Genomic DNA, 17090 nt, shown 5'->3' on the forward strand with positions numbered 1-17090 from the left:
CTACCTTTTTCGATTATTTTTTTAAAATCAAGACATGAGACAAAAGAACAGGGCCTGGGGTAGGCTCAGTGCGGAGTACTGGGCTCCCTCCAGACAAACACTGCTGGGATGCTCTTTAGGGAGATAGCGGGGGATGGAGGAGGGGTACCCAGGTCCCACCACTGCAAGATGTACCCTTAAGGTAACTGTATTAGAACAGTTGGGACTCTTAAGTTGTAAGTGACAGAAACCCAGCTCAAACCGGGTCCAGAAGCTCAAATGATCTCTCCATCTCCACTCAGCTTTGCATAAACTACACCCCCCCCACCCCCCAGTGAGATCATGCCCTTTATCCATTTTATGGATGAGGAGATGGAGGCACAGAGAGGTCGGATCATTGCTCGAGGTCACACAGCCAACATACTCCATGGCAGGGCCAGGCTTCGAAGTCAGTCCTCTGGTTCCAGGGCCCCCACCCTTAAGGTCTCTACCTACAGATGAGTGTGAGGCTGGAACCCAGTGTTCTGTTCCCCCCTAACCTGCCACGCGTGGCTCTCCTGTCCCTACAGTGGCTGCCGGAGAGTGCAAGGTATGATGTGCTGTCGGGGAACCAGGAAAAGGCCATCGCCACCCTGAAGAGGATCGCGACAGAAAATGGAGCCCCCATGCCACTGGGGAAACTCATCATTTCCAGACAGGTCAGTCCCTGGCCCACCGATCCTGTGGCTTGTGTGTCCCTGTGCGGGCAGGGGTGCACCTGTGCGTGGGTGGGGCCTGCGTGTGTGTGTGTGATGGCGGGAGTCCATGGAGTGGGTGGGGGTGCGGGGGGGCAGATCCTGCAAGGTGAACCTGGCAGCTTCAATCGGTGTGTTTTCACTGCCAAGCCCTGAAAAGTGCCACCTGGAGAGTTTATCCAGCGATTAGAGAAATGTCACGCAGTGCCCACTAATGGATCCCGTAACTACTCCTGCTTCGGTTTCACCTTTCAGCGCCCATTACGTCTGATTAGCAAATGTGATTGATCGCCAAAGGCTGGACAATAAAACCACATTAGAAAGTGCCGTGATAGGCTTAGGTCCAGGGCGCCAAACTGCACTTGGAAGGCGCCCTTAATGGATGGTGCATCGCGCGGATGGCAACACCATCAGGGAATCCACCCCAGTGAGAATGTATGGGCACCTCCCACGCGCATGCGCACCGAGCGCGGGGGGTGGCGGGTGCGAGGTGCGAGGTGCGGGGAGAAGGCAGTCAGATTAAAGGCTGCGGTTCCTGCCCTCAGACCCTACAAGGAAATTATCTTTCAAAATAAAATAATATTTCTGATTGTTTTTTATATTGTGCAAAAAGAACTGGATGAAATTTCCCCACTTTGAGGGGAGGTGTTTTGCATGGTGAGACTGTACACAGGCCAGAGGACACACCCAAATCCACTTCCAGAAACAGGATGGTCCAGGAAGGTCCAAGGAGGTGGTGAATTCTGAGACAAGCAAAAAGAGGAGAGAAGGGCAGACCGATTTTCCAAAAGCAGATTTTCCTGAATTAACTTGCTAATGTATCCATTTACCCAAAATGTGTCTTGAGGATTACTCTTTTTAAATATATTTAGTAAATAGGAATATATTTTCTCTATGTACCTATTCATACATTTATTCATCATATATTCTGCCTAATATTCCTAAATATAGTCAATAAATGCATTCTCAAATATATCCGATAAGCATATTTAATGAATGCTGTCTTTTCATTGAAGAATACATTACCAAGATATTTTTATTCATGAAGGCAATACTCAGAGACTAAACCACGTGTGGCCTGTAATTTTTTCCCCCATTTTCACTTTTAGCATGTTTAACTAAGTAAGCATTTCTCAAACTGCTACTGAGAAAAAGAATGTTCATTAAATATATCGAAGAAGAATATAATCAGTCATAGAATATATTTTTTAAAAGAATAGGGCAAAGATTTGATAAGTTAGCAAATTATATGACATTGGCAACTGGGCCATTTAGCTAATCTGTCTCTTGGCAAATGGCTTTCGGTGACTGATTGGCACATTAATTTTTGTCACCTGAGGGGTGAGACGAGATATGGTTGGACACCCCTTGGGCTGGTTTGCTGCTCCCTGGGGCCATGGAATTACCTAAGAGGTGTCAGGGGGCCCAAGCCCAAGGGGTCTGCTTCCCAGCTCCGGGATTCCAGCTTGGGGTGGGGCTTCAGAATGTGTCAATCCTTCGGAGGGAAGCCTGTGGACATTGCTGGGTCCTGGAGGGGCCTAATTGGCTGCAATGGGCTGGAGATTTGAGTCCTGGGTCCTTGGAGCCCGAGTGTCCAGCCCACGAGAAACCTCCCTCTCAGCCACGGGTGTCCACCAGTCTCCGGCCACCAGCCAGTACCCACGCACCTGCATGTTTTTGTCTTGAAACAGGAAGACCGAGGCAAAATGAGGGACCTTTTCACGCCCCATTTTAGATGGACAACCTTGCTGCTGTGGTTTATATGGTAAGAGCCATTTGTTGACATTTTGATCCCCTTCGTCTGTGCCCTGTTTTGGGAGTGGGGGTGGGTTTGTTTGAACACAAAGCACAGAGAACTTTTTGATCTCGGGGAACGTTTGCAAAATTCAGTGGTTGGAGCATCACTTTCCTGGCCTCTGTCTCACCCAGATAGCGCCTGTACTATTATTTTCCCAGTTGTTTTCTTTCATTTGACTCACTTTTTACTCAGATAAATGCATTTGAAAAGGAAACTTTATATGTCTTCTTTAAAGGAAAAAAAAACACACACACCTTAATTTCAGGCCATAGATAGAAGGCGCCCTTAAAGATAAATACAGTGAAAAGTTGCCAGGTTGATAGTTTGCCAAGGCCTGAGTGGCTGTATTTAAGAGATAGAGAAACAGACAGGGAGGGGAGGTGCTGAGGACGCACTAACATAAGCAACTCATCACTTGAGACAGAGATACAATCAAAAGAATTGAAAGGAAATTTAAAAGGGATTTTTTTTTCCCACAGTGAGATTTCATGTTGATGCTGTATCAGTTCCCCGCTCCACGCATATTGCCTTGGGTACCACCAGTGGCACAGGCCCCATAGTTTGGGAAGCATCGATTTGGTTGCCAGGGGCATTCTTAGAACTTTCAGTCCTGATCATATTCTATTTTTCTTAATAACAGGGGTGGGGGTGGGGCTTTTAACTCCACAACCAGTCAAATTTCAGCTACTCTTCCAACTCTCTTTCTAGCCAGCCGTGTACACAACGTCAACAGTGCAGGCGCTGGGCCTGGGTCAGGCTTTGCGTTCTGTTTCAACCAGTTCTCACCTTTCCTATTCACCTTTGCACAGAGGTGCTAGTTAGCAGGGGTGGGGAGGCCAGTGAAAGTGGCTAATTGTAGGGAGGAGGAAGGGAAAACTTTGATAATATATAGAACGCGGCTCCATTTACAGAATTCCATACACAGAACTCTGTCCCCGCCTTCCTGAGAGATGAAACAACTCACCAAGCACTCATGAAACACCTGCTGTGTGCCAGTCTGTCGGATTTTTAAAGGCGTTTGGAGGGGTGCAGAGTTGAGGGTATCTGTCTTTGAGAGCACGTAATTCTGTTGAGCCGACACTAGGTGAATACGGAAGCAATGAAGTAGAGGCTAATTTTAGCGCACTGGAGAAATCACTAAATTTGCCAGCACATATTATAGTCCAAGGAAATGAATCAGTGGCGTCTGGTTGTGATGAGGTTCCCACATACTGTACTGGATGAGAATGTTCGGTCCTCCAGACTTGAGTATCCGGGTTCCTGGGACAGTCGGGAATTAGTGAACTGCCTCATTCTGACCTGAGGGTCTAGTGAAGTCTGCAGACTCCACCCCTGTACTGGGCACACAGCAGTTGTTTGATAAATGACTGGTGTATTGATTTAGCTCTCAGGAATTCCGGGAGAGAGCTGGAGCCCAGTTCTGTATGTTCTGTATATTAGTAAAGCTTCCGCCCCCTCCTCCCCTCTCCAAGTGGACCGACCAGACCAACTCAACCCAGAAGCCCTGACAGGTGTCAACGCTGTGCTTTCTTCTAAATGTTGGTCCCCCCAGCCCTCCCCCTATTGCCAGTTGAGTAAACAGCCTTGGGGGTGGCATGTCTGTGGTAGAGTCCAGCTCTTGATCTTTCAAAGGACACAGGATTAATCCCCTTTATCACATCACTGTGGTTTGCACCCGCCATCTTCCCGCTCCAGGGCCCAGGAAAGGCCCGGAAGGCCCATGTCTTTACCGCTCCTGCTTCTCTCCTGGCAGGTTTTCCAATGCGTTTTCTTACTACGGATTAGTCCTGCTCACCACGGAGCTCTTCCAGGCAGGAGACGTCTGCAGCAGTGAGTATGGCAGCCCGTTCACCCTTTACCACGCCTGCTCCCAGCACACGCCACACACACACTCCCACCCCAGGTTCTGCCCTCACAGGGCCCGGCCTTGCACACATCCCACGGACTTTACCCCACAAACTCCAGGGAGAAAGTTTGTGCAAAATCTGAGCCTAGAAGATCTGGGCTGTGGTTTCCACGATGCTGTACAGAGACCTAGACCAGTGATGGCGAACCTTTTGAGCTCGGAGTGTCAGCATTTTGAAAAACCCTAACTTAACTCTGGTGCCGTGTCACATATAGAAATGTTTTGATATTTGCAACCATAGTAAAACAAATGCGTATATTTTTGATATTTATTTTATATATTTAAATGCCATTTAACAAAGAAAAATCAACCAAAAAAATGAGTTTGCGTGTCACCTCTGACACGCATGTCATAGGTTCGCCATCACTGACCTAGACAGTCCTGTCGTTATAGAAGTTACACGACAGCAGAGTCACTCTTTTTAAAAAAAAAAATTTTTTTTTATTTATTTCAGAGAGGAAGAGCAAGGGAGAGAGAGAGAGAAACATCAATGATGAGAGAGAATCATGGATTGGCTGCCTCCTGCAGGCCCCCACCGGGGGTCAAGCCCACAACTCGGGCACGTGTCCTGACTGGGAATGGAACCGTGACCTCCTGGTTCATAGGTTGATGCTCAACTACTGAGCCACGCTGGCCGGGCAAAAGTCATATCTTACCGAGCTCCATGAAGTACAGCACTGAGTTCAACCGCTAGGACTCTGCACATTAAGTCTGAGAACCAGGTTGGGGCTCAATCCTGGCCACACAACAGAATCGCTTGGGGGAGCTTTTCAACAATGCCAGCGCCAGTTGAACAATGCCCAGCCCAATTTCATCGGCATCCCTGGGGTGGAGCCGTGGGCTATAAAAGCTTCCCAGGCGATTCTCTTGTGTAGCTGGAGGTGGGAACCACCGGACAAAAGAAACAAATAAAAAGCAAAGTCTAGATGCCAGTGCCTGGGCTTTCAAATCGTTCTGTCCTTAAGATGATACTAACTTCCTAGCACTGAACCCAGGGTGGGGGATAAAGGGGTCAGGTTCTCGCGTGTCTGCAGGATTTGCCCAATTATCTTTTTCTGTGTTAAGCCGCTTTCATCGTAGCTAATGGTTTTGTTTGTTGGGTTAAGGATTTAGTGAGATGGCGGAGTCACATCTCACTGGGGGGTGTGGGCGTCTAAATTAACTGCTCTGAGGAAGCAGCTTGGTTGTAGGTTTGGAGTTTGGGGTTGATGGAGCGTAATTGCATGCCCCTCACAGTGGACCTGCTTCAGCCAAGCAGAGGGCCCGGTGGAAGGTTACAAAGCAGGGGTTGGCAGCTCTTTCTATGAAGGGCCAGACAGTGAACGCTGTAGGCGTGGTGACCGGGTGGCTCGAACACTGTGGCCATGAAGCAGCTACGGGCAATGTGTAACAACAGGCATGGCTTGTGGTCCGAGAAAACCTTATTTGTGAGCACAGATTTGAATTTCATGTCATTTTTATGCCACGAAGTGTTCTTCTCTCTCTCTCTCTCTCTCTCTCTTTCTCTCTTTTTTATTAACATATTTTTATTGATTTCAGAAAGGATGTGAGAGAAAGAGAGGTAGAATTAACATATTTTTGATTTCAGAAAGGATGTGAGAGAAAGAGAGGTAGAAACATCAGGGATGAGAATCATTGATTGGCTGCCACTTCTACGCCCTCTACTGGGGATCAAGCCCACAACCCGGGCACGTGCCCGTTGAGAATCATTGATTGGCTGCTTCTACGCCCTTTACTGGGGATCAAGTCCACAACCCGGGCACGTGCCCTGATCTGGAATCGAACTGTGACCTCCTGGTTGCTGGGCCACGCCGGCCGGCCGGCCGGGCTCTGTGTTTAGTTTTAAAATTTAATAATTTTTAAAATGTAAAAACTACTCTTACCCCGTGGACCAGGCAGAAACAGGCAGGAGCTCAGATTCGGCCCCCAGCTGGTCATCCCCAACCTCATTAAAAAGCTCTCTCTCTTATACCTGGTGGGAAAGAAATTCTGTGGAACAAGTTCACAGCCAGAAACCAGGGAGCCCAAGTGCTGGCGCCAAGTAGCTGTGGGACCCTGGGCAAGTCATTCACTCAGTATTTTCTTCGTACCTGCTAGGTATGGTCCAGGTGTTAGGATATATCAGTGAACACAAAAGACAAATCTCCTGGCCTGTGAGCTTGCATTTTGGTGTAGATAGAGGACAAAGAGAGAAAGAGAGAATAGCGAAATAAGGAAGGAAATTATATAGTGTGCTGGGAAGTGGTCGGTGTGTTACAGGAAAAACTTTAAAGAAGTGTCTGAGCACATTCTTATGCACACCTTGCTTTCATTCTCTCGACCATCTTGCCCAGTGATTTTATTAGCCCCAATTTTAAAAAATATATTTTTATTGACTGCAGAGTGGAAGGGAGAGGGAGAGAGAGATAGAAACATCAATGATAAGAGAGAATCATTGATCCGCTGCCTCCTGCACACCCCCCACTGGGGATCGAGCCCACAACCCGGGCATGTGCCCTGACCGGGAATCAAACCTGTGACCTATTGGTTCATAGGTCAATGCTCAACCACTTGAGCCATGCCAGCCGGGCTGTCCCAGCTTTTTGAGGAAACGAATACTCAGAGAGATGAAGCTCTAGAATGCTGATCGGGATTCAGACCTGAGGCTGTCTGATTCCTGAGCCTGGCTGGGTGCTTTTCACGGCACACCAGCCAAATCATAGTCTGCAGAGAAGGAGGTCTGGGGAGCAGGAGAGTGTGGCTCAAGGCTCTGCACATGGCTCATCCTCTCCCTCTGCCGCCCACCTCCCAGTTTCCAGCAGTAAGAAGGCAGTAGAGGCCAAGTGCAGCCTGGCCTGCGAGTACCTGAGTGAGGAGGACTACATGGACCTGCTGTGGACCACCCTGTCCGAGTTCCCAGGTGAGGGACGCGTGGGAGGTGGGGCCGGGCAAGGAAGCCTGAGAAGGTGGCGGCTGTCCAGTGCCACAGCCTTTTTTTTTTTTTCCCCTCTTTTGGCAAAGCTGATGAGATTTTTATGGTTAAAACAGTCCAATTAGTCCAATTAGTACGATGCATTTCCGTTGGATTCCCAGGTAGTGCCACATTCCTGGTGCCACCTGGAAGCAAATCCCATTTCCGGGGGAGCTGGGATTGTTTTTTCCACCCTGAGCTACACATTGTCAAGAACTGTGAAGGGGCTGAGATTTCACTCCACGCGAAGGCTAACGAGTTTAAGCTGCCCAGTTTCGTGCATGCTGGCAGGAGACACGAAACTCCTGGGTCAGAGACAAACGGCTCCTGAGCACAGCAAACAGCACGAGCAGTATATTAATGTCAGGTCCTCCTGCCCCAAGTCCCAGGGGGATGATGAAGAAGGGGCCAGGGAGATACTACAGTGCAGTGGATCTGCCCACAGCTGAGGAATTCGGGAATCTATATCTATATATATAAAAGCCTAAGGAACCTAATAACAGGTCAACTAGTCGCTATGAGGCATTGACCACCAGGGGACAGATGCTGAACACACAGGATTGGCTCCCTGTTGTCTGGATTGGGCCTGTGGGGATCGGACTCTCTCCTGTCTGGATCGGGCCTGCAGGGATCGGGCTGAAAGCAACCTAACAACGGGTCGACCAGTCGCTATGAGGCATTGACCACCAGGGGACAGACGCTCAACGCACAGGATTGGGCTCCCTGCTGTCTGGATCAGGCCTGCAGGGATCGGGCTGAAACTGGCTATCCGACATCCCCCAAGGGGTCCAGGATTGCGAGAGGGCACAGGCCAGGCCAAGGGACCCTACCAGTGCACAAATCTGTGCACCGGGCCTCTAGTCTTTTATAATAGGCTGCCAGCAACCTGCCCAGCCTGCGTCCCAGAGAGCGAGACATCACCTTTATTATATTGAACAGTAAACAAACATGCCCTTCACTTGAGAAGGAGACTATATTTTTATCTTTCAAGGCTGTTTCTATACAAACAGCCTTGAAATGATAGCCTGGAACGAAAGGGCAGCTAGTACCTCTCTCTGCTCGAAAGATGTAGAGAAATATGAGAGACCAACAGAGAATTGTCCGCCAACACCAGTCACACTGGAAAGGACCAGGGGGATGTCAAAAAATCCAAACCTGCCCATATAGCAATGGTGATCTATCTCTTTCCTTCAGAAGGAATAGCAATGATTATAATGATAGTAATACGTCATATTTATTGAGCGCTTACTGTATTTCAGGCACGGTGCTAAATGTTTCACAGATAAGTTCTCATTTAATCATTAAATCTAATTTAATCTCATTTAACTATACAATCTGAAGTTGTATAGTTATTCCCTTTTTAAAAAATATTTTTATAGATGTTTATTTTTTATAGCATTTCAATGTTTTTATTGATGAGAGAGAGAGAGGAAGGGAGAGAGAAACATCCATGTGAGAGAGAGGAAACATCAATCAGTTGCCTCCTGCATGCACCCCAACTGGGGAATCCAATCCACTACCTGGATATGTGCCCTGGCCAGGAATTGAACCCACCACCTTTTGATGTTTGGGACAACGCTCCAACCAACTGAGCCACACTGGCTAGGGCTAGTTCTTCCCTTTTTACAGCTGGAGGCAGTGAGACTGAAGAGGTGTCGCAGAAACTGATCCTGCAACTTGCTGCTGCCAGGATCTGCATCTCTGTGCCCCAGGGCTGTCTCAGGAGGAATGGAAAGCCAAAAAGCAAGCAAAGTGGCCGGAAGTGCCAGGGAATTAACGCCGGGGAACAGCCTTCAGCCAATGACTGAAAGCTCATGTGGGGCAGGATCTGCTCTCACGCTCACTCACGCGGTTGTTGGCAGGATTCGGTTCCTCCAGGGTTGTGGGGCTGAGGGCCTCAAGTTCCTCATTGGCTGTTGGCCAGAGGTCACCTTCAGTTCCTTTCCAGGTGGCCAACAAGGCAAGCACATGAGAAGAGCCAGGGAGAGAGAGAATGCCCCCCCCCCGACCCCCCACAAAGTCACAGCCTTTATAAAAAAACTAGAGGACTGGTGCACGAATTTGTGCACGGGTGAAGTCCCTCGACCTGGCCAGTGATTGGGGCTGATTAAGGCCGGCTGGGGGGAGGGACCACGGGAGGTTGGCCAGCTGCAGGAGGTTGGCTGTGGGAGTGCACTGACCACCAGGGGGCAGCTCCTGCATTGAGCGTCTGCCCCCTGGTGGTGAGTGCTAGCTACCAGCCAGTCGGTCAGTTGTCTGGTAGTAACGGTCGCTTCTTAGGCTTTATATATAGATATATTGTTTTATTGATTTCAGAGAGGAAGGGAGAGGGAGAGAGAGATAGAAACATCAATTGATGAGAATCATCGATCGGCTGCCTCCTGCACGCCCCACACTGGGGATTGAGCCTGCAACCCAGGAGTGTGCCCTGACTGGGAATCGAACCATGGCCTCCTGGTTTATAGGTTGATGCTCAACCACTGAGCCGTGCTGGCCGGGCAGTCACAGCCTTTTATAACCTCATTTCAGAAGTGACATTCCATCACTTGTGCTGTATTCTCGTCATTAGAAGTGAGTCACTAGGTTGGCCCCCTCTCAAGGCCATTGCACAGGGTGTGACTGCCAGGAGGTGGGGGTCCCTGGGAGCCACGTCAGGAGCTGCCTGCCATGGTGCCCTGCTCCCTTCCAGGTGTCCTGGTGACTCTGTGGATCATTGACCGCCTGGGCCGCAAGAAGACCATGGCGCTGTGCTTTGTCGTCTTCTCTCTGTGCAGCCTCCTGCTGTTTATCTGTGTCGGCAGGTGGGTGGTGACACCAGCTCTCTCTGGCCAGCAGGCTGATGTCTCAGGTCCTGGGCAGTGGCTCTTTGGGCCTGTGGGCCGTAGATTGCACCCGCTGGGGGTCATCAGAGGGATTCCCTCCAGCCCCTCCCTAGCGCTGAGGCTCTTGGCTGCCTGAAAACTGACCAAAAGATCGGGCTCAAAGTTGGGGCCCCCGGTGGGGGTTTGGTCCAGGTTCTCCTCCAATGCCATCACATTTTTAAAAATATATCTTATTGATTTTTTACAGAGAGGAAGGGAGAGGGATAGAGAGTTAGAAACATCAATGAGAGAGAAACATCGATCAGCTGCCTCCTGCACGCCCCCTACTGGTACGCCCCCCAAGGTACATGCCCTTGACCAGAATCGAACCTGGGACCCTTCAGTCCGCAGGCCGACGCTCTATCCACTGAGCCAAACCAGTCAGGGCAATGCCATCACATTTAGACCTTTGTTATTATCTCCCAGTAAAATCATGCATATAGCTGTTGGATTTATGTATGGGTTTAAGCTGTTCATTTGTCCCATGGAAATATTTTAAATTGGCCCTGTGTTATAATCCCTTTTCGGCTCAAAATGTGGAAGTGGCCTGTGCCTCTTTTGACCTGTGAGAGGCCCCAGACAAAGCCTGGTGAGGAATATGGGGAAGGTCTGAAGATACAGCTTAGAGCAGTGGTTCTCAACCTTCTGGCCCTTTAAATACAGTTCCTCATGTTGTGACCCAACCATAAAATTATTTTCGTTGCTACTTCATAACTGTCATGTTGCTACTGTTATGAATCGTAATGTAAATATCTGATATGCAGGATGGTCTTGCGACCCCTGTGAAAGGGTCGTTCGACCGCCAAAGGGGTTGCGACTCACAGGTTGAGAACCACTGGCTTAGAGCATGCAATGCTGATATTCTGAGATGTTTATGGGAACAATAGAACAGAAGGTTGGGGATCAGGATTCTCCTAAAAATACTGAACAGAAGTTGACTTTCCTTGGCTCAGTTGGTTCCTGGCTCAATACCTGCCACACCGGGTCCTTTCTGGACTTCTGATTATTTATATCACTTCTCCCCAACCTGGGCGCACAGATGTTTCTATCTCTCAGCCTGGTGCTTTGGAGAAGGAGAAACCTTTAAAAAGCAGGCCTTAGGGAGGGCACTGGGATGTGAGTGCCCGCGTGCCTGCATCAATTATGTTGGGTGGAGGTGGGCTTTGCCCATTTCTGGGGTGTAAATTCTGCCTGGGCAGATACGACTTTGCTGAAACAAGCTGACAGAAAAAAATACCTGCTCGACTTTTTTTGTTTTGTTTTGTTTTTCTCCTCCTAGAACGATGCTCACTCTGTTACTCTTCGTTGCAAGAGCGTTTATTTCTGGAGGCTTCCAAGCGGCCTATGTTTACACACCTGAGGTAGGAGGGGTGTCTGGGAGCAGGTGGGCAGTGAGGGGGGTACAGAAATGTGATCACATCTAGTGGGTGGAGGCCAGGGATGCTGTTAAACATCCTACAGGGCACAGGACCGCCCCCTCCCCGCCCCCATGGAGCCTGGGCACGTGGCCACTCCTGGGGATGAACTGAGACGCCCTGTAAGCATCTCAGTCTCTCTCTGTATGAAATGCCATTAACGTCCATGACCAGTGAGTGCTTCAAGGTCAACTAGTGGAAAGTGGCAGGTAGGACAGTCCCTGGACCCTGAGCGGAGTTCCTGGTGGAGTCTTTGGCGACCACCAAGGGGGCAGGAAGACCTCCTTCCTGGGTTCCCACCCACAGCTCAGCCTCTCGCCTTCTTTCTCAGTTGAATTTCCTATCTCCTTTGGGGTAAGAGTCTTTACCCCAGGATCCCACCCCTTAGTGGGGTCACCAACACCTGAGGGATTCGCCCTAACTGCAGGCCCACCCTTGGGGGTCAGTGCCATCATCCCTGAGCTGGGGCGGCAGGAGGGGCCTGCATTTCCTCAAGGCCACATCTGGTGGCTGTGTTTCAGGTCTACCCCACGGCGACGCGAGCGCTGGGCCTGGGCACCTGCAGTGGCATGGCAAGAGTGGGTGCTCTCATCACTCCGTTCATTGCTCAGGTAGGTGTCCCCCCAAGTACAGAGGGGGTGGGTGTGCCCAAAGCCAGCGCGTGGCAGGCAGTTATCATATGCTGAGCCTTCTGTGGAGCCCTCCGTGTGTATTATTGTATTTCACCCTAACAATAATTTATTGTATAAAATACAATAATATTATTGTATTTTATCACCATCTTATGAGGAAAGAAATACGGCTTGCAGATGGGAAAACTCAAACTCAGAAGGGTCAAGGGACTTGCCCAAGGTCACACAGCTGGGAAGTAGGGAAGCTGGGGATCAAACCCAGGTCTTTCCCACGCAGAAGACCCCGGGGGTGTCATATGATTTGGCTAAACATAATTTGGATGGGAACAAGTTGGCCAGCATGATTTGTGGGAAACAAATGTCCCTGCCTCTGGCTTCTGAGTTGGATCATTAGATGTCATTGTAGAATTTTGCAACCCGCTGTGTATCTTGAAGCATTTCAACCCATTTTTAGGGATTTTAAAAAAATATTTTTTATTGATTTCAGAGAGGAAGAGAGAGGGAAAAAGAGAGATAGAAACATCAATGATGAGAGAGAATCATTGATCAGCTGCCTCCTGCACGCCCCACACTGGGGATCGAGCCGGGATCCTTCAGTCTGCAGGCTGACGTTCTATCCACTGAGCCAAACCAGCTAGGGATCTTATTTTGAAATATTTTTACTTTTTACATATCTAATTTACTTTCTCCCTCTTTTTGTCACTTTTTAAAATTGAGACAAAAGTTGTATCACACAAAAAGGAGCCATTTTAAACCAACAATTCAGTGCCATTAAGCACATTCCTAACGTTGTGCAACCATCAGCCCTAGTTAGTTCCAAAACATTTTTATCACCCCAAAAACTCTGTACCCATGAAGCAGTCCCTTCCCACCCCCCTCTCCCTGCAGCCCCTGGCAACCACCACACTGCGTTCTGTCTGTGCGGACTTATCTATTCTGGGTATTTCACGCACCTGGAATTCCAACACGGGCTTGAGCCAAGCAGTTCGGTTCTGCGCTGCTGTGTTTGGCCATTGTATGTCGCTGCTAACTAATACTGGTTGAGAGCCTGCCATGCGCCCGCCCGGTGCCAAGTGCTGCTACGGTATCTTCTCATTAGGAGGCGGACACTGCCCTTGTGCCCATTTGCCAAATGGAGGAAATGAGGTGCAGCCCTGCTGTGATTTTCCTGGTGTCATTGAGCTAGGGAGTCAGCAGAGGCACTGCTCTGAGAGAGAGAGTGTTCATATAAGGAATACAGATGCTTGGGCCTGGTGGGGTCTGGGTTCAAATCCCAAGCCCATCCTTCGTATCTCTATGAACCTGGGTATGATACTTAACCCTCTCTGAGCCTCAGTTTTTCCCTCTGTAAAATGGGGACAAGGAACCTAACCTCATGGAGCTGTCGTGAGGACTAAAGGGGCCAATCAACACAGTGCTTACAAGAGGGCCTGGCGTTATCAGTATCGTCTGAACGGTTGGTGGTCATTCAGAAAGGATGCTCTCACGGACACATATCTTCTCCCCACTGTCCCCCACCCCACCCGCCCCCAGGTGATGTTGGAATCCTCCGTGTACCTGTCTCTGGCGGTTTACAGTGGCTGCTGCCTCCTGGCTGCATTGGCCTCCTGCTTTTTGCCCATCGAGACCAAAGGCCGCGGGCTGCAGGAATCCAGCCACCGGGAGTGGGGCCAGGAGATGGTGGGCCGAGGGACGCACGGCTCAGGCGTCGCCAGGTCGAACTCGGGCTCTCAGGAATAGTGACCTCTGGGGGGCTGAGCTGGTCTTTGAGGCCGTGGAGCGCGGGGAGCTGGTGGAGCCCGTCTGGGGCACCGACCGTCACTGCCGACACCAAGAACTCACCCAAGAGCACAACCTGGACCCCGGTGGCTCCTGTTCATTGAGACCCACCCACGGATGGGGAGGCATTTGCTCCGGGGGGAGGTTCTGGATGTGTGGGGGGAGGCTTGTTAATCACCTGTGGATCTGCATGGGAAAACTGCCACACCGGTGACCCTGGTAGCCAGCCAGACACCATCCAGAGTTAGCCGGCCACACCCGTGCTGAGCAACAACCCAAAGGTCTCCATAGACACAGTCCAGGCCCAGGCACCAACCAGACCTGGTCAGTAGGTTTCTCCTACACCCCAGGCCCCCGGCTTTCTTCTTTGAAATCGCAGGTGACTCGGATGTGGCCTGCGCAGCTTTTTCTTGGGTTGGAGAAACGCTCCCTCGGAAAGGGGCCTCTCGGTTTGCCTCCCCAGGCAGGGCCTGACTCTGGCCGATGGACGTGCATTTGACCTTGAGCCACGTACCCCACCTGGCCCCCTCGGGAGTTGCTGCCCCTGGTTCCAGGGGATCCCAATGTGTCCATGGGGACAGCTGGGCTTGCACCAGACGACAATCCCAGAAAGCTGTTACCCTAGGCACTGGGGACTGGGCCCACAGGGAGGCGAGAACCAAGCCCAAAGCCAAAACAGGGCCCTCCCGTTCGGAAGCAGCGGAGGCCCCGTCGGGGCTTCTATTCCGGCCCCTTCCTCGGTCAGGCGGATTGGGGACTCTTGGGGGAAGAGGACAGTTCACTCAGGTCTCAGCACTTTGGACTTGGAGCTTGGGTGGGCGGAGAAAAACAAATGATGCTACACCAACCGCCCCCTCCCCTTGGGGCCCAGGGGCCAGGAGTCCTTCCCCCTGGTTTCTCTGCCGCCCTTGCTCTCAAGGGTTGGCTCGGTCTCTACACAGAGGCAGCTCTTGGGATTCCAGCAATGGACCCACGGCAGGGGTGCCATGAGCTGGGGAGGAACGGGGGGACCCGGATGTGTGAAACGTGTACATTTTCAAAGGAAGACGAGGAAGGTCGTTTGGGTTCGGGGTTGGCCTTGGAAGGAAGGGCTGACACCCACCTCCTGGATTTGGGTTACGGGAGCCTCCTGCCCACCAGGAAGGCAGGGAACCTAGGAAAGGAGGGAGGAAGCTGCTGGGTCCCAACAAAGGCCAGAGAAGCGTGGCCCTCTGCTTGGAGATGTCTGCTTGAAGTCAACATTGCGAGGAAGCCAAATGTGTATGTTCATCTCTTATTAAAACACGTTGGCCCTAGCCGGTTTGGCTCAGTGGATAGAGTGTCAGCCTGTGGACTGAAGGGTCCTGGGTTCGATTCCGGTCAAGGACACGTACCTCGGTTGCAGGCTTGATCCCCGGCCCTGGGTTGGGGGGCGCATGCAGGAGGCAACCAGTCGATGTCTCTCTCTCTCTCCCTCCGCTTCCCCCGCTCTCTCTGTAGATCAATGGAAAAGTATCCTTGGCTGAGGATAAAAAACAAAACAAAAACATGTTGGTGATGGACATTGCAAGGGACGAAGTTTGTCTGTTTGTCATAATGTCCTAGTGACCGTTCACCCTAATGGCCTTGCCCACTCTGTCCAGCCAGGGTCATCTCAACGCTTCCCTTTGCTCTGATAGGATCGTCTTTCCCATAAGGGGGAAACGCCGTACAGTTGGCTGCCAATATCATGACTTTGGGTCTGTGGGAGGCAACACTTCCTCCTAACGGCGTGGAGGTCACAGTGGGCATCTTCTTCAGGCTCAAGTCCTAGGTCAACTACAAACAATCGAGTGTCCCTGGAATAGGGGCTGCTGCCCCCTCGGCCCAGGCAATCAGTCGGGGAGGAGGCAGCTTGGCAGATCTTCTGCTCCCTGGCACTGGGGGGGCGGGGGGTGCCCTTGAACCCCGAGTGGCTATAGCTCTAATTACTTCTGGTCTGCCGAGCTCTCCTGGGTAACGCAGAACCTTCGCTTGTCCTTTTTGCCTTCCAGCTGGCCAGACACTGCCGGATGAGCATGTCCACTCCCTGTACCCTCAAATAACCCGGAGGGGTGGGGGACTGGTGCGGGGCGGGGGAAGGAGTACTTGGTGGGCAGAAACGTTCTCCAGGGGCTGGAGCAGAGAGGCCGGCGATTGAGAGCTTTCTCTTCTCGAGAAAATGCAAGTGAAAAAATTCTTTGCCTTCTAAATCGCTTGCCCTTTCAAAAAAAAAAAAAATCAATATTACTGAAGGACACACAAGCTGCCACAAAAGTTGCCCAAGCCTCTCGCTGAAGACATTTGCATCTAATTTTGAACCATCCGAAAGCTCCTGTTTCCATGAATGGAAATGTCATCCATTCGTCTGCGTTAGGAAAGATTTCAGAAAATGGCAAAGGATGTTCAGTGTAGCTGGGGTTGCGTAATTTCTTCCCCTTCCTTCAAATATTCTCAGGAACACATCAACGCCCCTGGCGGTGTTGGCAATGGCATGGAAGACTCTCTTAGGGATGGACTTTGATGCGAATACGGACGGTCTTTAAGTAAATATTAAGCACCAGAGAGCCTTGAAGGATGAGTTGAAGAGTCTCCCTCAGTTACTACTAACAGGCATCAAAGGACTGGCGACCTTGAGCTGCAAGCAGCAGTCAAACCAGTCAGTGGTAGCTTCAACCATTAAAATAGTCATTGTTCATTCAACAGCAAGCCCAGAGGCAGGCAGTTCTAGGAAGGGCCCAGCAGCTCAACCGTGTCATCAAAGACCCAACTCCTTTTTGCCGTTCTTTCCTGCTCTCGTCTGCATGTGGGCCGTCTGAAACCTCATGGTCACAGGGGGACTCCCGCAGGGCCGGGCATCGTATTTACTAGCATTTTCACAGGAGGAATAGAACGGGGAAGGAGCAGTCACGGAAGGTTTTCCTTCAAACGGGTCTGTTGCTTTTGGTTAAAAAGGAAGCCCTTCAGCAGACCTTTTACCGTTGCTTCGCATTGATCAGACCTGGGGCCCATGCCCATCCCAGCATGAATTCTTCCCTA

At 50.6% G+C, this 17090-nt stretch overlaps 1 protein-coding gene across 1 annotated transcript in view; it reads left to right on the forward strand.

Annotated features, from left to right (window-relative positions):
- The window catches only part of SVOP (SV2 related protein), a 37082-nt gene extending 21733 nt beyond the window's left edge, over window positions 1-15349 (forward strand). The window contains exons 9-16 of the mRNA XM_005869795.2: window positions 549-677; window positions 2405-2478; window positions 4265-4341; window positions 7209-7316; window positions 10057-10168; window positions 11508-11589; window positions 12165-12254; window positions 13809-15349. Coding sequence (XP_005869857.1) covers window positions 549-677; window positions 2405-2478; window positions 4265-4341; window positions 7209-7316; window positions 10057-10168; window positions 11508-11589; window positions 12165-12254; window positions 13809-14015 — 879 coding nt within the window. The 3' untranslated portion in view covers window positions 14016-15349. The remainder of the gene's footprint in view (window positions 1-548; window positions 678-2404; window positions 2479-4264; window positions 4342-7208; window positions 7317-10056; window positions 10169-11507; window positions 11590-12164; window positions 12255-13808) is intronic.
- The last annotated feature ends 1741 nt before the right edge of the window (window positions 15350-17090 follow it).

This window comes from Myotis brandtii, unplaced genomic scaffold (genome assembly GCF_000412655.1).
Source record: "Myotis brandtii unplaced genomic scaffold, ASM41265v1 scaffold303, whole genome shotgun sequence".
Classification (NCBI taxonomy): domain Eukaryota; kingdom Metazoa; phylum Chordata; class Mammalia; order Chiroptera; family Vespertilionidae; genus Myotis; species Myotis brandtii.